The sequence below is a fragment of the Scomber japonicus genome, chromosome 10 (genome assembly GCF_027409825.1).
Source record: "Scomber japonicus isolate fScoJap1 chromosome 10, fScoJap1.pri, whole genome shotgun sequence".
NCBI lineage: Eukaryota > Metazoa > Chordata > Actinopteri > Scombriformes > Scombridae > Scomber > Scomber japonicus.
The window spans coordinates 14907785-14927917 of NC_070587.1; the positions used below are offsets into that span (position 1 = coordinate 14907785).

The 20133-nt window shown below is 38.9% G+C and overlaps 1 protein-coding gene across 1 annotated transcript in view; it reads left to right on the top strand.

Moving 5' to 3' along the window:
- Window positions 1-4156: 4156 nt before the first annotated feature.
- The window catches only part of col14a1a (collagen, type XIV, alpha 1a), a 123252-nt gene continuing 107275 nt past the window's right edge, over window positions 4157-20133 (top strand). The window contains exons 1-5 of the mRNA XM_053327605.1: window positions 4157-4234; window positions 4495-4513; window positions 8528-8644; window positions 13832-13975; window positions 14453-14548. Of these exons, the coding sequence (XP_053183580.1) occupies window positions 4157-4234; window positions 4495-4513; window positions 8528-8644; window positions 13832-13975; window positions 14453-14548 (454 nt within the window). The remainder of the gene's footprint in view (window positions 4235-4494; window positions 4514-8527; window positions 8645-13831; window positions 13976-14452; window positions 14549-20133) is intronic.

A 20133-nucleotide genomic window follows, 5' to 3' on the forward strand; every position in this document is an offset into this window, starting at 1 on the left:
CAACTCTTTTACGCACCGGGCGCACGCCGGTTACGCTTGGAGTTTGTTTATGGACAGCCAAACATAATAGCTTAGTGTCATACACATAGACTGTAAAAAGAAGCCTAACCCTAAACCTAAACACCGATTGGCTTGTGTGTGGTGTCGTCAGAAGCAGGAGAGGCTCACGGTCGTAAACGTCTAGTCACGTGTACTCTGAGATGGATGTGCATGTCAGGAAATGACGTAAACGGACCGTATATGGTTTGTTATTTGTGTTATTACGTTACGTGTTGGACTAAATACATGGACATATTGAGGAAAGTATTCCGGTTATGGAAACGGATTTCATATTTCACAAGAATGGATATTTGGCGAGCTGTACAGAAAGTGCTGAGTCATAAGATGAACGTTGTGGATAAAGGGAAGACTTTGAAGGTATGTAGGCATTATAGCTTTTCTTACTTAGGTGAGTGGCTAGCCGAGCTAATCGCTAATACTATTACGGCTGTGAGCAACCATATACGTCGTGAGTGGTCTTGAATGAATCAGAACAATCTAAGCTTTCCAACGATGTACGGCATGAATATATATGTTTAAGGGTTGGTGTTTAAAACATTCAGAAGAACTTGTGGCTACCTCCTAACATCCGTCCCGTTCCGTAGACGGAACAGCGTGCGTTAAGTGGTTAAACTGAGCAGTGTACAGCATAGTAGATTGTTTTTTATTTCTTTCTCTAGCTGTTGCTTTGGCCTTGAAAACTATAAAAAAGAGAAATGCAAATTTTGTTCTCTGCTCAGCCCTCAGCGGGTGCGAGCAGTGGCCTGGCACTTTGTGTTGGTGTTTCCTGTGCAGCAGTGACAGAAGCAGGATAGATGGAGGAAAGATGCCTGCCGGTGGATAACTGCCACAGTCACATCTGAACTCTGATCTCATTTTCAGAAAACAAAAAGAGCTCATCCCTTATTGTTATTCAAGCATTTATGTTACAGTCAGTCCTGTTGCCTGGATGAGTCACTCAGTCATTGTAAAGATGATATGTGTGTGTGTGTGTGTGTGTGTGTGTGTGTGTGTGTGTGTATGTGTGTGTGTGTGTGTGTGCGTGTGCATTTACCATGTGCTTAGTTTATTATGCAATTGATTTGGGTGATTGGCCAACAGCTCGGGTCAATACTGTACTTCAGGACACATCACAACAGATTATGTGCTTGAGAACGCATTTACAAAGACATTTCACTTTTTGTACATGTGTGTCTTTGTGTAATGAGTGTGTGTGGTTGGAGGGCATACTGGTGAATTAGTATGAGTGAAAGTGTTGGCCAATAATTTCAGTAATAATGCGCGAGGAGAGAAGCCGACGATGAGAAATAATTTATTCATAAACAAAAGAGAGAATGAGATGGAACAACCTGTTTTGAATTTATAAACCCCTAAATTATCCAAACCTCGACTGCCTTGACCTCGCCACTCCACAGCCGTTGATGGTAATCCAGCTTGTCATAATCATCAGCCACTTTGGACTAAATGGAGCATTGAATCGTTGGATATGTGATGCACAGGAGGCTCTGTAATTTTGCCCTGCTGTTATTATTAGAGCATGTAGATAATGTTCCGCAATTGTAGGAAGAACAAAATTAAAATGAACTTGAATAAATGGAAACACAAGCTGATGAGGGTAATTCAAAATATGAGGTTGTGGAAAGAAACAAAAAGGACTACACAGACTGTAAAAGTGCACTAACATTTTTCTGGACATTCATTTCACTCTACATCCAATATGCCAAATAACACAGAACAGCTGCCACAGTGTATGGTACAATAGATAGGAATGGAGTCAGGTGAAGTAGTTGCTCTTTGAAAAGCATGAAATAAGCTACTAGTGTTGTGAAACGTGGACGTGCTTACCTGAAATCACGGAGTGGAATAGTGTGCAGAGCCTGAAGTGATTCAAGGCTGAGTAGATATTGTGATAGTACAAGGTTGTGAATGGGCTGCTTAAGCCTTGGTTATTCTTGAAACAACGGAGAGAAGCTGCCGGAGCGATTAGAACGCATCGCTTGTTTCAAATACAATTCATCATTTTGTGAATCGAGTGAACTAATCTTAAAACTAAAGGGGATCGTCATTTCTTCCACATATAATCCCTGTGAGATTAACCTGAGAGAAAGAGAAAGTAAAAAGCTTTTTTGAGCATGATGTTTTTTTCACTTTCTTAAAGAACAGGCTTTAAAGGATTTTTTTTTTTTGCTGTCATTTTTTATCAGATAACATTACACTCAAAGTAAATGCTGAAATATAAGAATGATACAAAAATGTCAATGGAGAAAGAGACAGAGCAGTCAGACAATCAGACAGGTGTCAACAGATTAGCTCAGTTACCTTTACTTTGAGGTAAAAGCATAAGTGAGAGCAACGACAGTAATAGAATAACACATTTGGACTATGAAACTCACACACTCAGACATTGTTTTAAAATAACTGATGTCTGCCCCCGTTTTCAGACATAATGCTAAACTAACTGGCTACAGCCTTACATATAACAGACAGACATGACAGTGGTATCAGTATTGTAGAAATCCTCTGGAGTCAGAGTCCTGTGTTCTCTCATCTACCACGACCCTCTCTCTTTGATGATAGCACTTCATTCATTCATTCACATTGCCTGGCACAAGCCATGCAGCATTTACATCCGCTTTTGCAATGTAACTGGGAAAGTTATTTATGAATGTAATTTTATTATATATCTAATTCCTGGCATTAAAGCAAATCATTCCTTTACTGTGAATACTTGCTAGTGTATTGTAATTATTATTGATATCATTGCCAAAACCAATATAAACAGGTCTAATTTTGGTCATCATATATTAGATTAGATTCATTTAATCTAATCTAATCTAATCTGATCTAATCTAATCTAATATATGATGACCAAAATTAGACCTGTTTCTGTGTTATTATTCCAGACTCCAGAATATAAATTGTATTGTGGTCCCAATTAGAGTATCACATCTAATTAATCACCATCTGCATAATTGACCTAGTTATGGATTTAATGTCGATACATTTTTGGTTGGCAGGATATCATATATCACGGCTTCCTTCACCAGACTGCACATGGGGATGGATCATCCAACCGGCTCTTAATATTCAGCCGGTCCTTAACACAGATTTCACACACACACACACACACACACACCATGTGCATGCACAATGCAGCTGAAAGATAAGTGTTGAGGGAAAAGGCTTCACTTACACAGGTAAGCGAATGAAAAAGAGAAAAAAGCGTTAAGCCACTAAAGGACAGGAGTGAGTGAGGGGACAGTACTGTAGAGGAGGAGATAGGATAAAAGAGCTGAAGAGGGGAGAAAAGAAGACCAGGGAGGAGAGGGAGGAGGAGGAGGAGGAGAGAAAACAGACAGTTTAAACCCAAGGATAAGAAAAAAAGATGTGACAAAAGAGAGAAGTGTTCCATGAGAGCAGCAGAGGAGATAAAAAAAAGCAGAGAGGTGGAAAGAAAAATACAGAGTGGATTTGGGTTAAGTGCTATCTCGGTGAGCAGAATAATTCTTGTACCAACGAGACACAGATCACATCATATGACATGTGCTGCGGCGCTGGATAGGCACTAATCACACACACACACACACACACACACACACACACACACACACACACACACAAACACTCCCCACCAGATCCCTCATGTACACTAGCTATCTTGCGGTGACAGTGCAAGCCAGCAGTTGTCATCCGTAAATCCTGAGTATTAGTGAAGCAACTGTAGCTTGAAGACTCCTGGTAGAGTCAGTAGGCTAATCTGGAGGGAGGAAGAGGAAAACATAGAATTAAGAAAGGATGAGAAAATGAAAAGGAAGAATGTTTAGGAAAAAAGATGGAGGGATGAATCAAAGTATTGTGGAAAAAAGCAAGAGGGAGAAGTAGAAAAGAGAAGACAATGGCAGGGGAGACAATGAACTGGGAAAAGAGGATGAGGAGAAGAGAAAGATGATGTGAGTGAAAAAGAAAGAGGAAGATAAAAAGGAAAGAGGAGGATGAAAAGAGGTGAGAAGGAGGGCAGAGAAGAGGCAGTTGGGAATGAAAAAGGAAACTGAGAAAACCTATAAGGCTCAGAGAAGACAAAGGGAGGAGAAGAGCTGAAAAGAGAGATGAATGGAAGATGGTAGATCAGAGGATGAAGGAAGATGAGAAGAGAGAAGCTGTCAGAGAGCAGGACGACAAGACAAAACACGAGATGGTAAGAGGAAGTTGAGACAGAGACATGGAACGAAGGGAGGGATGGAGAGAGGAGAAGATGAAGTGAAGCATGAGATTGGACAGCGAGCATTTACTCATTTACCAGGAATCCCTGCTCGCTTTCACCGCTACTAATCCCGGGTAGAGTCATCCCTTCTCAAACTGGGGCATCAAGCTGTGCCTGCATCACTCTAACCCAGATAATTCCAGTCCATACTGGGCCTCCAGTTAAAAGACTTTTCTGGTTCACACTCCCTACAGAGTCAGGAGATTACTCAAAGTTAGCCTCCCTTTTTAAATCGTGTTTGAATTACAGTTCAGTTACACGGAGAAAGAACACGTTAAATGTTGTTTTTGAAGGGATTTTCAATAATTTTCTGGCACAGAACGCTTCATAATTTTTTTTGTTAAGGCTTCAGTGACTGGGTTTTTTTTTTTTTTTATTGGAGCTGCATTTTGTTGCTAAGCAGTAGTTGCCAAAGTCCTGCCAAATGGCTGGACTTGCATTTTCTACCTGGCAAGAAGCTTATGCAAGGCTCAGTCAGGAGCTGTTGGTGGCTTGCTGACTCCGCTGTTGTAGCAGTTAAATTGCTCTTGTTTGTGTAATATACTGTTTCATTATACATGGCTATAAGTAAGTTTCAGGGAGAGTATAAGCCATGTAGCCAGGGTTTCTACAGCATTTCTAAATGTTTTTATTGTGTGATTTCGCTTCATTGTGTGATGAGTTTCACAAAAGCGTCTTGGCATTTACATTCAGAGAGAAGGAGTGTGAAATGTTTAGCTTCGATCGTATTTATGAACGCACTGCAGTAAACAAGAGCAGACTTGCCCATTTGTGAAGGGTAATTTGTATCCGAGACTCTCGTGTTCACACCACAGCTATCCAAGCTATTATGTCCATATTCATTAATCATAGTTGCTGTCTTGGGAATTGCCTCTAACTTAGAGACTGATACGCCTTCACAGCATTGACGAGGGTTATAGTTGGCTTTTAATTTTTTTAGACAAGATTTTTATTGTAATTCAGTGTGTGTGTGTGTGTGTGTGTGTGTGTGTGTGTGTGTGTGTGTGTGTGTGTGCATGTGTGTGTGCGTGTTCATTGACATGCAAAGCAACGATCAAGGTATTCAAGGCAATTTTCACCTGGTTATTAGCACCTTTCCTGCCAACTCAATTCACCTACTATCAAGCACACATGAAAGGATACTGGAGTAATAATGCACCCAGCTCTATCATATACTTAAATTATTCATAGATTCGTATTGTGTGGTATAATTATACTGTTTCATGCGACGCATTTTGAGTATTTGATAGGTGGCGTGGTGTGATTACTTTAGAAAAGCAGCGAGGGAAATGTGAAACCAAAGTGCTGCACTGTCTCTGAAAACCCATCAAGCGGCCTCAGAAGAACTAGCGATGAAAAGTTCAAGAAGTTGTCCTCCTTGAATCAAAACTGGATTATCTCATTGGCTCCTTTATGAGTTGTGACTTGACTTTGACGAATGAAGTAATACCATGACTAAAATTTGAAGGATGTTTGGCGCGCAGCGGGTCGTAGCTGGAATATCGTTTGGAAAGACGTAAATGCTTTAACTTTCCTCCTCACCTTAATAACAGTAAGCACACTATACTTCAGCTATGTATGACATACCATCATATTTAGGATGCTTAAAACTCACTCAGCTCACACACTGTGGTGTTAATTACAGTTTTTCTTGTTTGCTAAGACACATTTCTTGAAATTATGCTCCATTTCCTAAAACTCTAAAAACAAATGCAGAACTGCGCACTCATCTTCACAAACTTCAAACTTCCACATCAAAGTTGAACTCTCCACTCAAATCCATGCAATCTTACATCTACACCTAATCTTACCATCAGACATCACACCCTCTACAGGGGTCCTTGAGGAGGTTCCAGGTGGTCACTTATTTTGGGTATCGTTGGTTTCATACACTTTCACGTTCACTTTGAACTGACCCACGGGCCTGTTATGTATCCATCCCGAGGCTCTGATTGGTGTGTGAACAATTTGGACTCTCAGTGTTTCCAAATGAGTAACCGTGTTTTAATTGACTTCCAGCTGTGATGACTTGAGTTAATGATGTTGAATGGCAGTGCTTTCTAGATGAGCACGTGTGAAAACAGGGAATTAGTGTTTATAGTTTTGGGAAATGGGTTTATCTTTTGGTAGATGTCTTTTGGTATCTTTTGTCTTTTACAGTGTGTAAGTGAAAACAATTCAAACTGTTGAGTTGAGTTTCAACTAATCATTTGTTGTACAACCAAAAAAAAAAGATGAAAATGACCTATGATGAGTGATTGAAGATAACAATAAAGGTCATAATTTTTTAACATTTGGAAATTAACAAAGCTGAGTGCCACATTTCTAACCCCTCCAACTTCAATATAACAATAGCTGCAGAATATAATTGTCTCATGCTATTGCTTAAATGGGATTTTCCATTGAGAAAGATGGAGGTCTGTTCTCATCAGCGAGTGAAAATCCTGCACAGTACACCTCAGGTTGGTCAACATCATATCACCTTTTGTTTTTTTTTCTCTACACAATTTCTCCCTCATGCCTGATGTACAGTCTTTACATGTCCGCACTCACTAATTGACAGATCAGCACCAGTGTCTATAGGCAAAGAATCGCTTATTTGGGTCAGAAGTTAAGATGAGGGCTCCCTCAAAGATTATAACAGCTTAAAGGGATTCTTTGGCATTTGAAATTGCAGTTCATTATTATTCCCCGGATATCTCACGGCACAGAGTAGCTGCTGCAAACTTCTCCCTCTAACATGTGTCCACTGAAGAGGTTACTCATATGTTTTACGTTAATGCTTTCTCAGCATTTTTCTGACTTAAGACCTGTGTTCATGTCTTAAAATTGTCATGACACCAACAATTTTTACAGAGCCGTGAATCCACTGTGTGAATTTTACAAAGGAATACTTTAAAAATTATATTTTTAAGAGCATAGATAGAACCTATTTAAGATTTTTAAATTGACAATGCACAAAAAATATACCAATCTTACAAATCTTATGTGACCCCATCTACATACTAAGCAAATCCAAGTGGTGCTCTGACTCCAAATGCAGTTTAATGCGTGTCAATATAACTGTAAGAGCCATTACTGTTGAGTGATCCTTTAAGACTACAGGTTAATTTTGAACTGTCTTTAAAGAGTGCTGACAGGTAAAATGACTTCATATAGGCACATATTCAATGCTTTGTACTTAAACTGGCATTAAATATACAGAAATGGTGATATGTATCGCAGACATAAAGGTTATGTCAGCCACTTCTCTGTCCATCTGATGTGAATTTGTATTATTCCACAATACTACATTATGGTTTATACAGTATTTCTTTTACTTTATAGTAGGTATCTTTCATTCACTCTGGGATGCTGCTGCTGTCCTCTCATCTTTGGTCTGTCTGTCGGGAAATTTAAAAACAATCCTCTTCCACTTCCCTGCTTCCCTGCCACCATCCTGATCCTGCAAAATCTGCTGTCTAACTGTGTTAAAGAAGCCACAGACTACACACACACACACACACACACACACACACATGCACACACATTCATTCATGCAGAGAATGGCTGCTGTCACTATTTTTTACCAGGCCACTGCAGATCCATTTTCATTGACAGAGAGCTTTGAAAGTATAGCGAGCGGCTGAGGAGGCTTTTGTACACCAATCGTTTCTCCACAAAACTGTATAGATCCTGAATGCACACACACACACACACACACACACACATACACAGACACACACACACACACACACACATACACACACACATACACACACACAAGCACACAGACATTGGCTCAAACAGCTGCTTTCTTTACATTTCTTCGTTGGACTGTAATAGAAATTCAAATGATCCGTCCTCATATCACTTCTCCTTGAAATGTATTTCATGAAGAGAATTTGACTGAAAACAGTTTATTCTAAATCTGTGCCTTCTTAAACCTTTTTCATGCAGGCAAGTGGAAGCTGAGCTCTCTATGTGCTGCTCTCATAGTCACAGGAACTTCAAACTAGAAATTCATCATCCCCTCCATTCATTCATTTCTTCATTTTGAGTAATTTCTTTCTGTGGCAGATTTTACAGTCTGGGTTGTGTTTCTGGGTTTTCATGTAACAAACTAGTCGTCATGCTAACACTTGTTGATTGGTGGCGGGGATGTTTTTAATTAATATATTTTTTATTCATCAACACATTATTTATTTTCAGTGATTTGGTCAAATCTGATTTAAATTTGTTTTTCAGTTCCAGCTGCGAGGAGGCTTCGTTTCAAAGAGCTGAGTGCAAGCAAACTCCTTGTTTCATGGAAGGAGCCTAAAGGAGACTTTGACAGCTATCTGTTCCTCTACAACAGCATACCAGGTAGGATCATCTTGTTGTAAAAAACCTGTCCAAAATGTGCCATAAAAACACAAAACAAACGTGCAGAGAAAATACTTCTATCCTAAAGAGCAGTGGGACTCCACTTTGAAATTTTGTAAGAAGGATCCCATTATGACTTGGATTTTCTGTCTGTCAGGAAGGATTATGTAATTTATTTCTTATCAAGGCTCCTTTGAAGGATTTACACTCTTCAGATATGTGGTAGACTCAAAGTGTGTCCTGCTACTCTGCCAAGTTTGAGACAAAGTGTTTTTTTCTGAGTACATAAGAGCTGTCAGCAGATTTAAAAATGGGACTGATAGACACACAGGACAGTAGGACCGACACTGACTCATGGAGTTCAGCCCAGTAATTCATTCAGCATTTAACTGCATTATCACAGTATCGAGTTGTGGGCATGATGGATGCCTGACACCTGCTTTTTATCCTGCACCTTGTCAGCCGTAGATCAGCGTAAAGACAAAGGCCATGACCTTGTCTATTTCTGGGCATGCACAATACAGTCAGTAATCACCCTAATTATCATTGACGTCTCCTTCATCATACCATCACAGCCTTGCTCCCTTCACAGCCATACATCTCCCCCACATCAATTCTTTAACTATTGCCGCACTGCTGCCAACATTTGTTCTGTGTTAATGCTGCTCTGAACACTGCAGACAGTTCGTTTCCAGCCATAGTAAAAATGAAAAAGTAGGACTGAATAAGCACTCTGTAAACTTGCATCTTGCAAACAGCCCTTTGTGAGAAACGCCTCGTCTGACTATTTCTTGCTGCCTCCGACAGCAGAGAAGAGAACAAAAACTGAAATTTATGGCCACTTCCTCTCAGACAGGATTGAGAGTGCAGCAGTAGCTCACTGGCATTCAGCAAATGCAATAAAAAAGCAACTGGACTTCCATAGTGTCTTTCTGTATCTATACACAATATGAACTCTGATGACTAACCACTAGGGTGGCTGAGCAGTTTAATAAACCCCTCTATAGTACCTGTTCTGAGTCTTGACCTACACTCTCTCTGCGTGCTAAAGCATCTGAGTCCGATGAGGTGAACGCCAGGCACAGTGAAGCTAACACTAGTAGAATAAGTTGCTTTGTTGAGACAGAACACACCATTTTAGATCACAAAAGAGGCTGCCAGAGTGGCAGCTAACCTTTTGGCTCAACATAATATCCTGTTTCTGCTCAGAGTTTTTTCTTGAAAGGCAAAACTAACGTGCAACTGAATAAGGATTTAGGTTTTAGATCGAAGCAGATGACTCGTTTTTATGCCAACACAAATGACTAACTGGCTTTTTTTTTTTGCATATATGCATTCTTAAAACATGGACCATTGTCAGATCCCCCCCCCCCCCCCCCAATATTAGTACCTGTGTTTTATTGCATAAAAAGGTGTTCAACTTTAGCCTGCGTTTCTTCATCAAGTGGCTTTATTCTTTTCAACATGACAGCGCAGGAATTAAATTAAAATAAGCACATAAGTGGAAGTCTGTTTAATAGCCTGCCAGCAATTCTGAAATTCATATAATGTGGATTTTCTCTGTGTGTAGTTGCATATTTCCGTGTTTAGTTATCAGTGCCAGATGGCTATATTTGCTCTCTTAAATGTCAGTGGAGATGAAGCCAAACCCAACGCACGCTTTCTTTTTTAAAGTGAAGTTCAATGTTTTACTAAGTGCAACTGCAACTTATTGTTATACTGTTGCTGCAACCAATCTGAGAGATAATTTGAGTATTGGAAAGTGTGTTTGCTTTTCAGACACTTGTGACTACTGAGGGATAAAATAGGTTGTAAAATTTACATTAGCGTTAAAAGAGACTGTGCATAAAGTTACCGCAGTGCTAACACAATAGACAGCACAAAGTTGTAATTTACCCTCTCAGCTATTTCATATAATGTAGACAATCAGAGTTAGGTGTTGCCATGACAGCAGGTTGAGTGAGGTCACTTGGGCTTGTGCAACATTTTCTAGTTGTGAACCGTTTGATTTCTGAAAATGTGGTCCTTATAAACAAAATACAAAACAAAACAAAAAAATCTATATATGATAATATATTAAGTTCATTCAAATTCATTTTTCATAAGAAAATAAGTGTAATAAAAAATAAATAACAAATCTGAAAGCGGACTTAAACAGTTTTTTTTTTTTATTGTTCTCTCTTATCAGTATATACACTGTGTAATTATTATGGCTAAAAATGTTTGATTTTGCAGTGGCTTTGTTTGCAATGTTTTTTGCAGGCAAACGAAAATAATGCTACCTACTACTAATGAAGAGTCATATAACTTCCTTCCATAAAAAGGATACTGCACATCACAGAAACAACTATATTTCAGTGCTAATTTTAAAATGTATTTTCTAAACATGAGGACCATGGTCTCAAAGTTATATAAGAAAGAAAATACTGTACTTGAGTTCCATTTTTAAACCTTTTATTGAATAAACTTTCACCTCAACCTTAGTACCAAATAAAAACAGTCATGCATTTAAATTAATTCATTAACATATAAGTACAGTTTATTTCCAGAGTGCTCATTTTTATGTATGAGGTAGATTATGTCCATTTTTGCCATTGGAACAACACATCAACTTGTATTGTTCAGACTAATTGAATGTAAACCTCATTCGGTAACATGTGGGAATTGTTTTCTTTGTCTATGGCAGTTATTGTTGTTGGTAGGTGAGATTTGTCTTCTACCTGAACACTGGCATGAATGTGTTTTGAGTTGCAAGTTGCCACAACATGAAATACGACTATTGGTCCTAATCACAAGGCGTCTGCTGATTTCTGGAAAAGTCACAGTAATTTAGCAAAAATGCAAGCTCTTGCAAATACTGTGAGATATTAGGAGATATATTGAATTTGCATTAACTATTGTGATTGCAAAATTCAATATCCTTACTGCGTAAATGGTCAAAGTTTGGTAAAAAGGTTGCCTCCTCAGTTTGAGTTTGAGAACTTCATAACCATTGGTCATGTAGCCAGATGGATAAGATAATAAGATAATTAATCAGCAATGTTTGAAAAACCCAGAGGGTCATTTACAAAACACGTACACCAAACATGAGAAAATATTGCACCTGCTGAATCACAAGAAAGATTTTTAATCGGTTTCCCAAGTGGCTGTAACATAGATGGCAGCCCTTCAGCTACTTGGATTGGAAACAGTCACAATTTGGGAAATGAGTTAAAAATCTTACTGTGCACAGACATAATGTTTTTAAACCAGATGGTTAGGCGAGCCTTTGGGGATTCTGAATATACTGTCAGAACAGCGTTTAGTGTTTGGTTAATTATCATTTAAAGAAAGTGATGGTTACCTAAGTGAGACGTGATGATGCATGAGAGGCACAAACTGGGACTGGTGAAAACTGCGCTCCTGTGTCTAATTTTGACTTAACCTGTGGCGTTTTATACAATGTTTTTAGTGATGCCTTAAATGCACTTTGTTGGCCACTAAAAGAAAAGCAACACAGCTGCGTTTGCTTTCTGATGATTGTAACAGGCCTGTTCTGCGTTTGTGATGAAACATTCCTGTTAAGCCGAATGCCCTGAAAATCCATCCAGCTTTTTGTATTTATTCAGGTTTGAAATGAATATGACAACAGAACTGGAAGCAGCTAAAGCATCAGCTCCAGAATCCACTAATTAAACAATATGATGATTTTAATGAGTTTTCCACATCTGAGTCTTTCCACGAGCAAGCTGTTTTGGGTATCATGGAAAACAAAACAACAAATATGTAGTTTAAGCTTCGAACATTAGTCCCAGGAAAGAAAGTTTGTAAGACTTTCAACAGCTTTAAAGAAATAGTTCAACATTTTTGTGTTCACTTTATTTCAGAGAATTAGATGGAAAGACGGACAACATTCTTATTTCTGCGTACATAATATGAAGTTAAAGCCAGGAGTTGAGGTTTGAGGTTGGTGGGCATATTTTTGAACTTTGGATAGTCACTCCTTGTGCCCACCTAGACTAACCATCTCCTCTGTATAAGGTGTTCTTCAACTCTTTTGGTCTGAAATTGAAATGAGAAAGGATGATTCAGGTGCAAAGTGTAGAAAATAATGAGGACAGTTTTTTTTCCATTAAAAAGACAAGGTGATTGGAGGTCATTTTTCTGATGTCGTGTAATAAATGCATTTCAGTCATGAACAAGATCTTTACAAAGGAGGGAAGGACTCAATAGAAAGATGAAAAAAGGGTTTTTGTCCCTGAGAAAGCTGTCACATATAGTCTCAGAGCAGCAGTGTTCATATTGTGACCCAATGAATGCCTTCCCTCCAATTTGAGCCCTAATATCCAATTGATTGACAGTATTTTGGTTCCCCATGTACAGACTGAGGTTCCAGTTGAGTGCATGTGGTGTTAGCACTGGTCCATTCAGCTACCTCACCTGACCTGCTGTCCCCTTCTGTAGGATTTATCTCTTTTCTCCTGAAGGCGTCATTAGTCACCTTACAGGCACAGGGGACGGAAGAGCTGAGGAGACACACACACACACACACACTCACACACACACACACACACACACACACACACACACGCCTTATTGATGGCCAGATTGATTGCAGGGTCAAAATTTTAATGGGTTGATAATGTGACCTGCTGGCCTGACGGGGATTAACTGCTGACGAGAGGACGCAAGCACAAACACGCTTGTGTCTTTGTGAGGCTCACACAATTCACTTGAAAAGCAAGTCCTATTCTCTGGTCCCAAACAAACTTTTATCCTTTCCTGAAGCTTTTCTGTCCTTGCCAGAAATAATAGAAATATTCAAAATTAAATCGGTCAGAGCTAGAGTTTGAGTTGTTTTCCTCTTTTTTTGTCATATTTTCTCTTTAAAAAACAGAAGTATAAGAACAGAGGAGCATGCACACACGCAAACAAATCCACATCCACAATAGAAACATTTCAACCTTGAGCTTGACATTGACCTGGCTTCATAACAGAGAATTTTAATCACATCTTCCGCTGAATTAACTCCATATTAGTGAGACCATGAGAATACTAATATTTTGCTTCCAAGCAACTGAATGTAGCAACAAGAAAATGAAACAACATGGATCAAAATAGTATCCATGTGTCTAACCTCTGCCCCTCCTCTTCTTCTTCTTCTCCTTTTTCTTCTTCTGCTTCTTCTTCTTCTTCTCTCTCTGCCAGGTGGTCATCAGAAGGAGATCATAGTATCTAAATCTGACAGCAAGGTGTTGATAACAGACTACAATCCCCTTAAAGACTACATCGTCAGTGTCATTGCTGTCAGCGGGAGCGAGCAGAGTAGACCACTAAAGGGCAGACATAAAGGTGCGTTCATGCTTATTACGCTCTGTACTTTTTTTTTTAACTTTACTGCTGTACTGCATTGTGTTGCTCCTACGTGTTGTGTTGTGCTCTACTTCTGTCTGTTGTACTGTTGTGCTGCTCCATTTTGCTTTATTCTACTCTATTATGTTTTGTATTACTTTTTCTTGACACTATACGACTCTACTCTAAATCTCTACTCTACTAAAATGTTTTTCTACCTTTCTCACATCTCATCTTATTTTGTCCTCTCCCGTTGTTTTCTTTTCTCGCATCTCGTGTCATGTATGTTCTCTCTAATGCTACTCTACTCTTCTTTATTCTATTCTGCTCTACTGTAGTCTCTAAGTATCTGTTGTATGTATATCCGTTTCTTATATTAATATGTACATCCAGATAGAGAGAGCACTGCCTAAAATCACAGATTTTTGTTCTATGGTATTCTGCTTACCTGTGATGAATCTGTTCAATCTGCTGTAGCTCAAAGAGGTGAGAGTGATGGAAGAGACAAGACTGAACCCCAGAGGCTGACTGATTCAGTTGTACATCCTGAGGATGCCAACGAGATCTCCGGAGGTAGGACAAACGCTCGCAAACACAGTTTCCAGGAGAGGAGGCCGTACACAAATTCACATGAACGTATAAATAAAAGGAACAGCGCTGAGTGGGACTCTGCCTAAAGAGTCCTCCAGTCAGTTGCCATAGTGATGTTTGGAGGTAGGAAAAAGCGGCGGTTAGCGCTGTCTTTCACACCAGTTCCAGAGATCAGAAAGCCAAAAATGTGCGCCTGGTGTCTGTCCATGTCCAGTTGGATCCAACTGTGAAAAGTTTTCTCCATGCAGGGCTTGTGTGGCAACTGATTAACAACAAAAAGCCACCTTTTTAAAGCAATACCCACACAGACGTCAGCCTGGTGGTTTACTTACCCACCAAGTGAGAGTGCAGATGCCAAAACTATCCACCCCTCATTGGTGAATCATTCATCTTGGTGCTTGTTGGAAACTCTTTAGCATACACAGTTGAATAATATTAGGTGACTGAGAGTCCTGATATTACGCGATGAGTGACCCACACTGTTCACTTGTGTCTGTGCGGTTGCCTGTTAATTTGAGCTATCCCTCCCCGACAAGACCGTCTGGCTTTCTGTCTGTTTGTTATTGAAACCAAGATGTTCTTTCAGTTGGCAACGCTAATGTCCTCATACTTGAATGCCTAATAGTTCAACCTCTATTCTATGAAATGTGAGAGAAGAAAGGAATGCATTCATTTTTGTCTTTAATGTATGTGTGTGCTCGCATGAAAACTATCTTATATCTGCTGATTTCTTTACCACAACCGTGTGTTCAGCGGGGAATCTCTGCCTCGAGAATAATTGATTGTCTGTAATATGGTCTTGTGTGTGTATGTGTGTGTGCGTGTGTGTGTGTGTGTGTGTGTGTGTGTGTGTGTGTGTGTGTGTGTGTGTGTGTGTGTGTGTGTGTGTGTGTGTGTGTTTATGAGAAAGATGTAGCTGGTAATTTGCACTCAGACATGAACAATGCTCGTGGTTGAATCTCATGCAGTCTAAATGTTGCTGATGTGTGGATATGATTGTTTTCACCAGATTTAAAATGACTTTCTGTGACATTTTTATCATTTCTTTCTACCCATAAGTGTCCACAAAGACAGAATCTCATTACTCAGTGGCAGGGTAGGGTGCTTATTATTTAAGCACACTTGCTTTAGGCTGGCTTATTATTCGTATTTTCGTGTGCAAGGGGATCATTCATCATAGGGCAGTAAAAGAATGTGGGGGCTCAGAGTTGTTCAGAAAGCTGTGACTATTGAATATGATTTAAATACGTCCAGCCTCCATTTAACTGTATAGTGCATGTCATCACTTTTTATGGACTATAACCCTTATATATTATTTTCACAATATAATTTTATTCTATAATGCTATATGTACCCTTCACATTTGCTGATAGAGCAAGAGAGGGAGACACCACACATGTCTGCACACATACGCATACACACAGCAATTAACCATGTCATTAAGCTTTATTTATAGACACTTTGCATATGTGAATACAAAATTATATGTATTAATGTGCATATAGAGCTTGTTGGATTCACTGTGAAAAATATGCAATTTTCAAGCCAATATTGAAAAAAGGATTCAGATTTCTTCAAATTCTTTTTTTTTCTGGAAAATACTGCACTGTCACAACACCATCCTAAAAAAATGATTAAACCCAGAGCTGAAAAACCATAAAAACTAAATCAACACATTTATAAAGAATTGAAATAAGATTTGTTGTTTTACCAGAATCAATGGATGCGTTCCCACTGGCTAATTATGTGGTTCATTGTGACAGTTCAAATCAGGTGGTGCAGTAAATATTTAACATCATAAAATGTTCTGGCGACCTTCATGCATTTTTTTGTTTTTTGTTTTGGAAAGCAAAATTAGATTTTGAGTTGTGCGTTCCTCAACCATAGAGAGCAACATGACAGCACTGAGGATGTTTATGTTTTGGTTGAATTTTACAGCTGTGCCTCTGGGCCAACACATCTGGTTACAGAATTCCCAAAAATCATCTATGTGAGTGAGCTTGGAGAACCTGCCTGACTGCCTTGGTTAGGGTTAAGTTTATAAAATGGAAACAAATGAAAAGTCATGAAACTGACACACACACACACACACGCACACACACACGCATGCACACACAGACACACACACAGGTACATCTAGGTTTAGATCTTTTCTTTTTCTTTTCTCTCTCTTTCTTTTCCTTGCTATCAGTAGGTAGATTGTAAAGCTGGATTTCCTTCAGTCTGCTGTTATCATAACCACTCACCATTCACTGCAGCAGAGGTGACCTTGATTGGTGTTCTGTCTCATATCTGTTGGAGATTATAATAATAGCCTGCTGTGCTTCAATAGAATTTGTGAATGTGCTCTGTGTGTGTGTGTGTGTGTGTGTGTGTGTGTGAGTGCCTGTGTGTGCAGCTTTGTGTACTGTAGTGATGATTATAATGTCTCTCTGTGGATCAATAGAAGGGGCTCTTTCATGTGTTACTATAACATGTGAGTGCTTCTCTCTCTAACCTGTTGTGTGTGTATGTATTTATGTTCAACAGTGAAAATGTATATGTTCCACTGGGCTGGTTTTATATGACATATGTGTTTGTTTGTGTGTGTCTGTGTGTGTATTAGCTATGCTAACACAGTCCATCATCGCTTTGTTCCAGAGTAGTAATCAGCTCGCTTTTATGTCAGGGTGGATTGTTTACAAAACCTTTCATTAACAGCAGGGTTTAAATCTCTTCTCTGATGTGTGCATGTGTGTGTGTGTGTGTGTGTGTGTGCACGTACATCAGATGAGTCTGCCACCTTTTTGCACTCATTCAGTGTGTGTACATACGACCATCTGCGTATGTGTTTCAGTCCCAAAGTGATTTGAAAAGAAAGTGTTTTTTTCTTCCTGTTTTCATATAGTGACAAATTATTGATTGTAAATAAAAACTGATTTGAAACATTAATAATAATCAGGTATTTCTAGCATAAAATTCATTGAATGATATTTTTGGATTTAAACTTGGTAAGCTGACATTAAAAATGCACAAAAGAGAAGGAAAATATGCAGCAAACTTTTTATCTGTAACTTAAGCTTTTCATCTTTGCCTGCCAATATCAAAAGCTTCTTGGTAACATATGTGTGTCTTTATGTGTGCGTGAGTGTTTGTGAGCATGTTGGAAGTTGGACTGAAGTTCCTCAGATGTGTTTTAAAGTAGAGAGTAGGCAGGCATTATCTGAGGGAAGTGTCTTTAAACTTCATGCGTTCTCAGTAAAATAACCCCTTCAGCCTTACACTTTTGCCTCAAAGATACTTTACAAATTACTTAACCGTATCTGCACAGGCGGCTCTCAACTAAATACAGACTGTCCACTCCGGGAACTTTAAATTAAGCTAATTTTCTGTCTGCTCCCAGGGTGTCATTGACTGAGTTCAACTCTGAGCAAATAGGAAACGTTTTAAATGTTTTTTTTTAAAACCTTGGTTTGTAGTTTGCAGTCTGTCCAAGTTTCCTCAGTCATTTGAAGGCCTTCACCTTAAAAGTCGATGATTCCAATCATCAGTCTGGGACTCCTGAGTTGAATCTTAGTTTAAAGAGAGAGAGCACTGAAGCATTTTTGCAGACGTTAAATCAACAAATGTTCAGAGAGAACCTGATTCAAATGCTAACTACTGAGAGTTTCTGAATATCAGTTTCTGAGTTGAAGAGCCTCACTTTTTTCTTTTATTCTTTGCTCTGTCGTTGTCTGCAGAGAACAGGATGAATGCCTCAGAATGCTACAGTGTAAAGATTTAAAAACCTGTAGACTGCTCAGCAGATAACCCTCAGCTGCATGCAAAGAAGATATCTTTATGTATAAAGTTGAATTTATATTTATATAATAAATTTACAGATTTACTGCTTAATCAGATCCATGGTGAAAATGTAGAGTCAGTTTGGCTCTTTGAGTCATTTGCTTCTGTTAAAGAAGGTGTTACATCATTCTGTTAAATCAGTGAAGTTATTCTTCATGCACTCTTTGTCAATGAGTAACATCAGAGAGTCGTAATTACAGTGAAACATAATTACCTGATCCTTATCCCCCTCAACCATCCTTCAGTAATTTCTAGAATACACAGGGCACCTACTGTGTTTCCCTCTACAAGGGATAATTGAAAACTTAAATACGGAAACATATGTAGAGCTCTTTTCTTTCCATTGTTCAAAGTGAAGGTCAGAGAATGAGGCGCACAGTGTGGATCATAAAAGAAATCAAATCAATCAATTTCTTTGTAAAATGTATATAGAGTATGTGTGAGTCATTCATATATATCATTTATAACTCAGCAGGTCATTGACTGAAAAAGTTGATTCACTGAGAGCACAGCATGGCAGACTGTGTGTGTGTGGCAATTAGATTACAGTCTTAAATATTCACTTGTTTTGCTTTTACTGACAGTATTGCATATTTATTTCTCTAGAAAGTTTGGACTCTGAGACTACAGACACAAAACATGCTCATCTGAGAAAAAATAATGAAGACAGGTGTCTTCAGCTCCTAATTTGGCTGGAAACAGGGAGAAAAGGGTTATATCGGAGACTCTAAAGCCGCACAACATTTAAATGGAGACATACAAAAAATCTCAGAACTATTTAGTGATAATGAATAATAGGAAGCTACTTTTCAGCCAACCAGAGCGCCAAGTAAGGTCTGTCATACACTTACTTTCCACTTGTTTCTGTCTGTTTTAACTCCGCCAACAAAGGACTCTCTCAGGGCTCCTTAATCAACTGTCTGCATAAAACAAATGGCAGTTTCTGTGCTTGACATTCATACTGTAGTCTCACAGTCCAAAGTGTCAAAACATCAGCATCTGCTCTTTCCAATTTGGACTGAGACAAAGAGGCAGAGCAAAGAGACTGTGTAATGTTGTTACACACGGGACCAAATGACATACAGTGTGTCTCATACTTACAGGCTTATTTGCAGAATGTCCTCACTTGAAAAACAACAGAATTGGTCCGTTCAGACACTTAAAATGGCATATGTTTATTTTCCTCATAAGTGTTAAATCTTGTGACTGTATGAGTAATTTATTTTCTATGAGAAGGAAAGGTCATTATTGGTTTATTTTAAAGGTAGAGTCAGTGATTCTGAAGGAAGCTCGTTGAATACACTTTTTGTCAAATTCTTCTCACAGTCAGTCCTTGTCCCTTCTGTGTGTGTGTGCTGTAATCTGTACGGTAGCTGACAACGGCAAACGAGCTGCAAATACCACAACACATTAAATTTTTATAGTTGCCAAAGTTCGACTTAGTTGGGTGAACTTGAGTTAGCTTTTTTCATTTGTGTTTCATCCAAAATAAAGTCAGTATGGAAATCAGCAGCCAATAACAATAAATATCTATTTTGCTTATCAAAGCGAGAACAAATCCAAAAGTGGTCCCTTGTGTGAGACAGTAAAATATTCCTATTGGAAATTGTCCCTAAACGGTGTTTCCTCAAGAATAATAGCCATTTTCTGACAGCCGTGTAACATTAGATCAGAGGACATCTCTCTCTCTCTCTGTGCGTGTGTGTGTATGTGTTGTGTATTTAAACAATAGCTAAATCACATGG